This window comes from Sceloporus occidentalis, unplaced genomic scaffold, assembly GCF_023333645.1.
Source record: "Sceloporus occidentalis isolate IW3139 unplaced genomic scaffold, rSceOcc1.0.p SCAF_28, whole genome shotgun sequence".
In the NCBI taxonomy this organism is placed as follows: Eukaryota; Metazoa; Chordata; class Lepidosauria; order Squamata; family Phrynosomatidae; genus Sceloporus; species Sceloporus occidentalis.
In genome coordinates, this window is record NW_028317008.1 from 2,330,000 (window position 1) to 2,340,948 (window position 10,949).

Genomic DNA, 10,949 nt, shown 5'->3' on the forward strand with positions numbered 1-10,949 from the left:
TAATTAACACCAAATATAACTTATCACCTATTATAACCAAATAGTCTACAAGGAAAAATTGGTGTTCACAAAGAAGAAGTTTAAATATAATGTTCTACTATTTTATTTAAAAAATCCCTCAAAACATTTCTCGACAGATATCTGTGTATTTAGAGAGAAGAGTCCTAAACTTTTAAGGCAATTAAAAGTGCTTACTGTTTGGAGAAGCTGCAGCCCCAGAGGTAAAGCAAATCAATATTCCCGGCAGTTTTGGCTGCATGAAGCAGCCAACCACTGGGAGGAAAGCTCTCCCTTTGATATCAATGGGAGCCAATTCTGCACAGAGTATCTTGAAACTCACATTATTACAATTCATTTTGTGTTCCTGCGTTAGCCTATGTATTTAATGATAGACAAGGGGCATAAGTCATTGAAAGACATCATAGTACATTGCCATAAACCAATGCAGAACACAGAATGTCACTCGTGTCACCAAAAATAAATAAAAACATATACATACACACTTTCTATATATTATTTTATATAGCGCCATCATATTCTGCAGTGCTGTACAAAGCGTCAAAAAGGATATAAGTAGTATGACATAGTTTGGACTTAACAAGAGGTGAAGAGGGCCCAGCCCCCACCTCCAGATCTAGAAGAAGGTGGGGGTATGTTACACACGAGGTGAAAGTGCAAATGTTTGAGGTGGACCAGCCACAAAATTGTGTCCCAGTGTACACGTCGCTTATAAAAATACACAAATCCCATATTACTGACATTCCATAGAAAGTGGTTTCCAGAGCTAAGCCATCTCCCATCATCTACATGACTTTTCTTTAGGATTTGATCTTTGGGATTGGGGATCTACTAGACGTGCCTCCAGCTTGTATTTGTAAGAAAAAAAAGAAACGGTGGCTGGAAGACAATGTTAGTATAAAACACTCTGCTTGGCTCTGTCCCTTTCAGCTTGATGGCTCATTAACTTGTCTTGTAGGCTAGTGTCTCACTGGCAGGGTACGGTCGATACCTGGACTCCCCTATTAGGGGAAAATACACTGAGTGCCGGCAAATCGCTGTCCCACTGCCAAAGCCAGTTCTTGCATTCTCAGTGAAACAACGCTTGTTTAACTGAATAAACAGTATACAAACACAATCCCTTAGGAAAACACACACGTTATTGCCCCTTTAAAAGGCTCCCTCCAGACAAAACCGAGTGCTTTACCATATTAAGAGATCTCCCATTCCAACGTCTCCTGAAAAGGTATAAGCGTATAAAACAAGACAGACATTTACAAGGGTTACTCTCCTGATATGTTTGGAAGCGTTTCATGCCGAAACCCATCCTTTGCTTCATATGCCCAAACTGCGAATGGGGAAATATCACATGACTGAAAAACCGGCCACAGACTGGACATTCAAATATTTTTTCTAGAGCTACCCATTTTTATAAAAAAATATATTTATATTAAAAAAAAATGCAGAGTGGGAGTGACCGCAGAGCACATTTAAAGCCCTAATATTTGCTTTAGTCATAATTTTCTTTTATTGCGTATCACGCCTGTTTCTTTCTCGGGAAGTCTGGCAGGCCAATAAACTTTTAATTTTATAGCAAACATAGTAAACAGATGTTACTGATTATTTACAAACACGCATGATATGTTTCATTCTTTATGTTGTCATTGTTTCAGTCTTATGTAATTATACGATTTTAAAGTAGATACTTATATTGTGGCTTTTTCTTTTCTTGCCTAGTAAATATTTCACAAAAAAGTGACAACCTTCACAGACCCAGTGATCACTTTTCTTTCAAGAAGATAACCATAGAACTAGTAAACATTCCCCTTACTATCTGTATGATATAGTAGTTGACTTTGCTCCTCCAGGTAAGCAAACTGATTGACTGGAATCAATGAATGATCTTCTGTCCAGAATGTATGCATGTAAATGAATTAACTAGACAGTCCTGTGTCAAGGTAGCATGCAGACTAAACCTCTCAAGCATTGTGATGATAAATGCTTGCTTTGTTGTGTATAAGCAGCCTACTGACGTGCATGTTATTTATGTTTCAATGTTCTCAGCTGTACAGAACTAAAAAAAAGACAAACTTCAGTTCACCATCAGAAAATTTCAGGCCATTAACTTGGTTCTTGGTCACCACCCCGTCATGGCACATCATGTTAATGGGCCTTTCATGTAAAGTAAAATAAAAAAAGCCCTTCCCCAGTTCCAGGGATAGGTGAAGTGTCCATACAAGGTCCACCAGTGTCCATACAAGGTCCACAGATCATTAAATTATCCACCACAGACCCCCACTAAAGGTCCACCATGAGTAATGTTGCCAGCTCCCTCCTAGGCTCCAAGTTACAAGGCCCTACCTCAAAAATAATGCATCAGTATTCATGATAGGGATGCAGGGTTAGTGCCCCAGTGTAGGAATGAGTAGCCCCAGGGACCCACCGGATGCTAGGCCCCATACAGTTGTACCGGCTCTACCCCCTTGATGGTTGCCTGTGCAAGGTAGTTTATGAAAATTAAGAATCCAACTTTCTGAAATAAACCCATTTACAATAATCTTTGACCTCAGGTTTCAGACACGAAAAAAAAATGGACTCATTTCATCAAACTGGAGGATTCAAGAGAGTTTAACTCACTGACCTCACTACGCATAATGGAGGGCAGAACCCTGAGATCTTCCTCTGTAAGACGCACAGAGTTTGTCTACAGAATACATCGCTAAATGAATGAGGTGACATTCAAAAACTCATTAAAAGGTATTATGAAGGACCAACTCAGTATTACTTGCGGGAGAAGCTCATCCATGCCAATCATAACACGGAATTGGTCAAGAGAGACGCAATGTAAAACTCGGTTTAGTCAATACGCCCTTACCAGTTTAAGTAATGTTAACCGACTATGATAGAGAAGACCGAGGCTGGATGTGTCACACCATAGCGACATATTATAAAGGCATACCAAGAAGTCAGCCAGAGGCAGAGAATCCTGCTTCTCTAAAGGCCCTTGGGCTATATTCATTACCAGGCCTTAAAATAGCCCCAGGCAGGGCAGGCAGTGCTAGCAAACCCTCGATTTAGGCGAAAATCTAAAACGACTTCAAATTCCAGAATGCTGTGCATTCACAAGTATGTGCAGAAGTAATGGTCCGGAGGTGTGGGGTTGCGCTAAATACTTTCTCACGCCTACAACTCGCAACAACTGCAAGCGCACTTATCTCGTCTGGGCAGAACCTCCCCCGAAACAAACACACACACAAGGGTAGAACTAAACTCTTTGCGTGAAGGGAAATGATTGTCTCAATGTGGCACAGACGCAAAATCAACACGGTTGGGAACAAAAGCCGCCCCACCCAGGGAGGATGGTGTGAAATGAATGTCACATACTAAAGTGCTCAGACCCCCACAGGCTACTCCAAACCCTAAAAATAACCTGCGTGCCATATACGAGGATCATACCTTTCCTTCCACGCTGCCAGTGACCCCACTCCCAGCAGCCATCTGTACAGTAAATTATTAGTTATTGTTTTATATAACTCCATCAAATTCCATAGCGCTGTACAATGGGTGGACAGGACATAACAAGTAGTATGTAATATAACAAACTGACTAACAGAGACAACAGGTGAGGAGAGCCCTGCTCAAACGATTGTACAATCTAGAGGCAACTGAGCACATTTAAAAAAGCATAAAGCAAAAAAGGGGTTAATAATCTGGTGTATAGTGCAGCAGGTTCCAGGGTTCCCTACTGAGAAAACCCTCGTGTTCCAACAACACTGTCGGTGACACACACCATGCAAAGAGTTAAAGATTCTCACCAGCAATACTGTGACACAGGTTCGTTATACAATGAATGAACTGTGACACAGCATGCACACGGGTACATAGTATCACCATACACATCTACAATCCCACTTCTCACTCTTCTCTTAACCGGTCAGTGTTGGTTGTACCTCTGACAGTTAACCAGTTAAAGCCCACAGAAGTGACGGCAATACCCTTTTAATTAATTAAATGCTTGCCCCAAATACCCTGCCAATACCCGTCGTACATTGCATTTTTCTACAGTTACTGTAAAGGAGACAAAACAGACGCCCCCAATGTGACAGGCCACAGAAATATGAACCCCTGCTTCAAAGAATTTCTCTGCTGAAAGGCAACACAGGGCAACAACTACTTTTTTCCACCCTCCAAGTGCTTCTATTAAAGGGAAATGCAGAAACATTTTTAACAAGCGATGGTGCCCAGCAGAAGTGCCCTGAAACCAACGTAAAACTAATCTCAAAGTGTACCATTAACTCTTTTGTGGACCGGGACCATTGCCTGAGAGTAGAATTTTGTCCAGAAAGCGCATTAAAACTGCAGTGTCCTCTAAAGGGTCAATACACAACAGTTCTATTACAGAGCGTTAACCCCTTGTATCCTGTGTACACTACAGTTGCATGGAGACAGTGTACACAGTCTTTCATGACTCGCCATGACCCATCACTAGTCACTCACCCGGGAGATGGAAAGGGGCATGTTAAAATCCTTGCCTCCCTGTAGCCGGAAGCCCCAAGGGGCAGGTCCTTCCAAAGTCACTTTATATTCCTCCATGTCAAGAAACTGCAATCAAGAAAAGAAAATGAATATAAATAATGCAAGAACCAGACCCCAAAACTCCATGCACCCACAACTCCCCCTACACCTCAATCTGTATACCCCAATTAACTCCTTAGATACTCTTTCACTACGGCCCTGAAGGGATTAAAGATAGGAGACAATTGAAGTGTCTAAACTAATCACGGATTAGAGGAAAAGCTACTTGGGAGTATATCCTTTCCTCCGCTCTCCCTTGCTAGGTAGCAGCAGAGGTAGTGCAGAGGGCACAAGGTCACCCACTGGCTGCTGCTGCTGTCGCGGCTCCTAGGGGAGATCCATGCACCCCGGCGGCTCCCCCACAGTCTCACCCAAGGCAGCGGGCGGAAGAGTACAGGCTCCGAGTCCCGCCAGCGCTCCCCGGCTCCCAGGCTATATAAGGAGTGTAAGATGACACCGGGGCCGGGGGATACAGGGAAATGAATCATGCTTGGTTTGGGAGGGACCAGGACTGCAGCGCAGACATTCCCAGCTCCGAACAAGGGGGAGCGCATTCCACAGACGGACGGAGCGAGGTCTCCCCAGCCAATCGGAGAGGGGCCCGGGTCAGTCATGAGATCGGGCATTACGGGGGGAGGAGGTCGGGGTGATCAGCAGCAGCATCCCTGGCGTGTGTCATGGGGAGTTCAGCACCAGGCAACACAACTGGGGAGCAGGGCTTCTCCCTAGTGACCGTGGGCTGTGGGCATTACAGCATGACCCCCCCTCCAAAAAAAAAATCCTCTTCATAATGGTGGCTGGATGGGTGGGTGCTCAGATGCCCTGTCTAGATACCCTTTTACCACCATGGATCTTAAAGATTAGTTGGTTAAAAGCTCATTGGTAATCGAAATAGCCATGAAAAAGTAGATAGGACTCCATACTGTGAAGTAGTGTAGGGCTAAACAATATATACCCTTATAGTGTGATGAAATTACCAATAGTAATGCCTTAGATAGGTGTTTTTGTAATGGTATTTGCTGGGTGTGCGCTGATCCTTTTCTTTGTTGTGTGTACACACTTTTTAAAGTGTATCATTTTTTTTGGATCTTACAGTTGTATCCACATTTGGCTAAATGCCCCACATTTAAAAAACATTTAATAAACCCAAAAGCCCCGTCCAGGTACAGATGCTTTGCCTACCCCTGCCTACTACCCCCCTCTTTTCACTGTTCACTAACCAGTCCAGTGCAATGCACACTTTCCAAAGGCTTCGCTATACAATGGACTATGAAGGGGTATCTTAAGTTACCCCCTATGTTTTGGAAAAGGAATATACTGTTAGGGGTCGGGTGCAAAATATTTAAATCAGGGCAGACAAAGAATTTTTGTAAAACCTTCACTTCTTTTAAAGAACATCCTATGTGATCAGCATCTTTCCCATGCTGCTTACTGTCATGGCGCATTCATCCATTCCGAAACAGCATGTATCGCTGAAGCACTAAATACCTGTGGGAGGTCCTGCACAAGCACTCAAAATGCCTGTAGAACATAAAGATCACTGATAACGAGAAACGACACCCTTGAGCACAGTTACAAATCAAAAGTGACAGGTCCACAAACCTGCTTAGCTCTCCAGACAGTGACGTCGTCACTACCACTGGGGACTATGGCCAATGATGTACAGATGTCCTGGTGGGGACACTGTCCCTTTGGAAAGTTTACTCCAGCGATTACAGTAAATAAGCATACTTCAAGATTGTAAGCTTGCGAGCAGGGCTCTCTCCACCTAATGTTTCGGTTTGTCTTGGTCTGTCAGTTCTGGTCTTACTATTACATAAGTTATGGTGGGTAAAGGTGATGGAAAACCCTTCCACTAAAATTAAAGGGGTAGTAGAAGCATTATTAAACACTCATCTACAGACACCAGACAAGCCAGAAGGCTTGTTTGTCATACCCCTTGAATATATGTATTGTAAGAAGCGCTGCCTAAACTGTTGGGGCTATACAAATAAAATAAATAATACATTTTGTCAGTACGGTTTCTCAGAAGTGGAGGGCTATTTATTGAAAAAGCTGGTCCTTTGTGATGGGCATTAGAATACCTTCTAGATTTTCAATAACATTCGGTAAAGTGTTTTTCTGCCGTCAGGTGAATATATTGGTATGCCCAACTAACACACAGTGGAGTACATACAAACCCATCAAAAGAGCACAAAAAGAATCCAGTCATGATGTAAATGCTACCATTGGTCATGTGGCTCCAGGGATTGTCTCCCTGCCAACACAGTGTTATATTGTGAATATAGAACACGTTGGGGGGAAAAAAGGATATAGGTCCATGTGAACACAAGTGCAGGGGTCCAATACACTGTTGTCCTTTGATAACCTCGAAGCCTAATGGAACTTATTTCTTATAAATAGATCTGAAGGTAACTTATCACGAGTATTATTGCTTTCCAATCAAGATGATTCGTTAAGTCATTTAGCTTTTAGGTGACAATTAGAGGACATCTTAAAGTTGTCATAGGGAGCCTGTCTAAATGCTGTATTTTAATACACAGTTATAACTATGTGTAATAAAGAATTAAAGCCATATACATTGCCTCTTCATACTGTAGAAACACTATTCTGATAACCCGGACTTCTCCTATCTGAAGATGTTGGCATGCCGGGCGGTTGTCTATGCCATTGATGTAAAGGGTTCTGCTGGGTTTAAACCCGAACATGGCCAGGAAGGGGGAAAGGCACTTGTGTGGTTAGATGACCACTGCGTTGTAAATACTAGGGTTTGCAAAAACAGGAATGAGTTTCCCTTTAGGGTAAAATGCAGGGGTTGTACAGCATTCTCACACTAGGACTACGAGTGCCTTTCCTCCACGTGTAGCTACCTTAACTAAATGATTAAGATGTCAGCAAGTAAACAATGTAGCTGGCGAATGTGAATGTTCTTTTTGCCATGTAACGTATTCACCATGTGTCTGTTAGGTTTGCCAACTGCTAATTCATTCTTGAACCTTTCAACAGCCCTATGATGTAACAGCGTATTCTGTTGTGCAAGCTGTTGCTTTTATCATTTATTTCATTCATTTGGGCTCTGGGCAAACCTGCTGGTTCGAGAGACCTCATTTGTCCTTTAGAAATGTTTTTCTGCGGGAGTTAACGTGATCACTGTTAACCAATTTTAAACACATCTGCAGTTTTATTTGAAAATGAAACTCTTCCTGGCTCAGAAACAGTAACTGTTTCCATTAATTGCAAATCATAATTCAGAATAAATGCATCTAGCAGGCTGTTTAGCCTCTCCTGAAAGATAACCCGATACCCTTACAATTCTCATGAACAACAGGGTCATCCTGTTATAGTTATACTAATCTGATTATATTGACCCTATAAAAAAAAAAAGGGAAACGAGGCGGCAGAAAGGTCAGATACTGGCAGCAAACCGTATGCAATATTCTACAAGGAAGCAAAGTCTATGTGTCTTGACACTGAGTATTATGCTTTAAGTAGACCAGTCTGAACCTGTTCACTGGACCTGTATGAGAGAGAGGATGATGGAAAACAAAGTACTTACAGTACCTCTTCTAACAAGCATAGCCCAATCCCCCAAGGAAAATCTTGTTTCCTTGGACTTCTACATTGACATGTTGTCTCACTTATGAACTAATCTCCTATTAAAACAACAAAGGAAAAGGAAGCCAAACCTACTTGAAATAGTTGGATTAAGCACGAGGACACAAACATTCCATACACATCACTTAGATCATGTAGTGTCTTATTAGGCCTATATGCCCTCCAAACACACAACCATGGATAGATTCTCAAGTGCTATATTGTGCATGTACACGTCACAATGGCACATACATGGATTGGGTTGACAGATGTCTGTGAACCGGACAACGCATTATTAGGTTATTCTGCTCAGTAACACAAATTAGTGACATCACAGTAGACAAAATAGTCGCTGGCTATTACAGTGGCTTTCCAGTTTTTCCAAATTTTGCTGTGGGCTCAAGCCCAAAGAATTTGGCTCCAGATATAATCATGGGGTTCTAAGCCCAACTGGTGTGTAAATTTGACCAGGGGCAGAGAGGGGTCCTGCTATTGCTCGAAATCTCACACAAAACCAACTTGGACAAAGACTAGAAGTGGTAAGTTACCTAAGTATAGTTTCTGGATTAGGGTAACTGTCTGCTTTTCTATCAAACAGCTACCCACGCTTAGTGCATCAATGTTTCCCACCTGCACTGAAAGGAAATTTCAAAGCTTCATTACAAAAGTGATTGATCTAGCTCAACCATTGAAACTAACGACAGCGCTAACCTCTGCCAGCAACAAACAAACACTGACCAGGTGCCCTTTGTATTTAACATCAAGCATTAAAATAACAAGAAACAACGATCCACTGATCCCAACAGGACGTACCTGGTCCACAGAAAATTTGCAGTAGTGCCTCAATGATGCCACCGAATGTCTTTTCATACAAGACATGGAGAGATGCTACATGAATTTAGAAATAAAGTTGCATCATAAGGCCAATAGTATTTAGCTTTACTATCTGTCATGGTGGACAGCAGGCACACTATTTAATATTATGAGAATTCAGTTACTGATTCCACTTCTCTTACGGTTTTAACAGTTTTTCTAGGAGCTTAAGTTGTGATATTTAGTTCTACGTCACATCAAAATTACATCAAATCATACACAAAGCTAGTACTCAATGACATAAGTAGTAATAAGAAAAGAAAGAAAAAACCCAGAAGGGATTAAGGGTACAATGTAGAATACCATTGTCATAAGTAGTCTTGATGAGCTTTTAAGGTTTCAACACATTTATTATTATTATTATTATTATTATACTTTATTTATAAAGCGCTGACAGGTTCTGCAGCACTGTACAAGAAATTTTTTTTACAGATAACTACAAGAACAAAATGACAAGCAATTGACATACAGATACAAGAGGAATGAGGGGCCCTGTTCCCGCAGGAACTTACATTCTAGGTAGATAAGGGGCGAGAAACAGGAGGTGAGGACTTCGTGGTAGTGAATGATAATGCAGGGGGAGGTTATGTCAGTGGTAGGCTTCCCTGAAGAAAAAAAAGGTTTTAGGGAGCGTTTGAAGGAGGATAGAGTTGGTGAGAGTCGGACAGCACGGGGAAGAGAGTTCCAGAGGGTTGGTGCTGCGCGAGAGAAGTCCTATAGGCGGGCATGGGAGGAGGTGATAAGTGAAGATGTAAGGAACAGGTCATTGGTGGATCTTAGAGGGCGGGCTGGAGTATATTTGCCGATAACAAAGGATAGGTAGACTATAAGACATGTTAATGATTTGGTTATTGTAGGCATGTTGGCCTTGAAGTCTTTTCTCCATTGAGGGAAGTGTTCCAAAATTACAGAAATTCCTAAATAGAATATCGAAAACCAACCGTGTACTGTGCAACATGAAACGTTAACAACATTAACCAAAAGATGGAGATAAACATGCTTGAATGGGCTGGGAACATGAAATGTACTATTTATCAAAGGGAAACTTAATCCAAAGTGATAAATGCACAAGAATAAGGTGAAGAATAAGGTTTGTGTCACAATAAAATCAAGTTGTGTAGATCACTATAGACAAAGAAAATCAACATTAAAAGTTTTTTGAAAAGAGATATATATATATACACACACACATATATACATACACACATATATATATATACACACATACCTACATACATATATACACATAAAGTATGGTTTTTATGAAATATTTTCATTTGTCCCATTTCATTCCCACACCCTTGTATTTAGCACATGACCAAAGCATTCTAAAGTTACCCCTGATGGAATCGCTGGCTAGTTAGGACAATTCAATTAGCACCACTTGAGGCACCAACTTATCTTGAAAATAGTGCTTTTAGCAAACCTGAGATTGCATTAAAATCTCTGAAATGTAAGGTTAAACCCCCAGAGCCCCCCATAAAAACAATGATATAACTATTCAGATTTCATGAAAAAAAAAGAATCACAGACACAGATACGGGACAAAAACTTAATGAACTGCATGCCTGGCATTCAAGTGTGAGACAATCTTAGAACACACATGGATTAGTGTGAGGAACATTCAAGAGAGCCTCTCCAGAGCACTTGATAGTTGCCAAAACACATCTCGTAGGTACTCTGTGAATTTTTCTTATCTACAACTAAAACATCCTCTGAAACACTCACAGGAAACCAAAGGGCTCAACACCCCAGTGATAAAGCCCTGTTAGTGCAGAATTGTCATCAGTTCTGGCAATCAGCATGTGTATGGCTTTCCTCAGACCAAGTGTGTAGCAGCCGTGCTGAAATCTGCTTTCTTCAAAGCAGTAGGACTCAACTCCGGCCCAAACGGTGTTACCTGGGACACA

General features: G+C 41.6%; 1 protein-coding gene across 1 annotated transcript in view; it reads right to left on the reverse strand.

Moving 5' to 3' along the window:
• Window positions 1-4,590, reverse strand: part of LOC149299422 (PDZ and LIM domain protein 7-like) — a 50,351-nt gene extending 45,761 nt beyond the window's left edge. The window contains exon 1 of the mRNA XM_089486081.1: window positions 4,495-4,590. Coding sequence (XP_089342207.1) covers window positions 4,495-4,590 — 96 coding nt within the window. The remainder of the gene's footprint in view (window positions 1-4,494) is intronic.
• Between the last annotated feature and the right edge of the window lie 6,359 nt (window positions 4,591-10,949).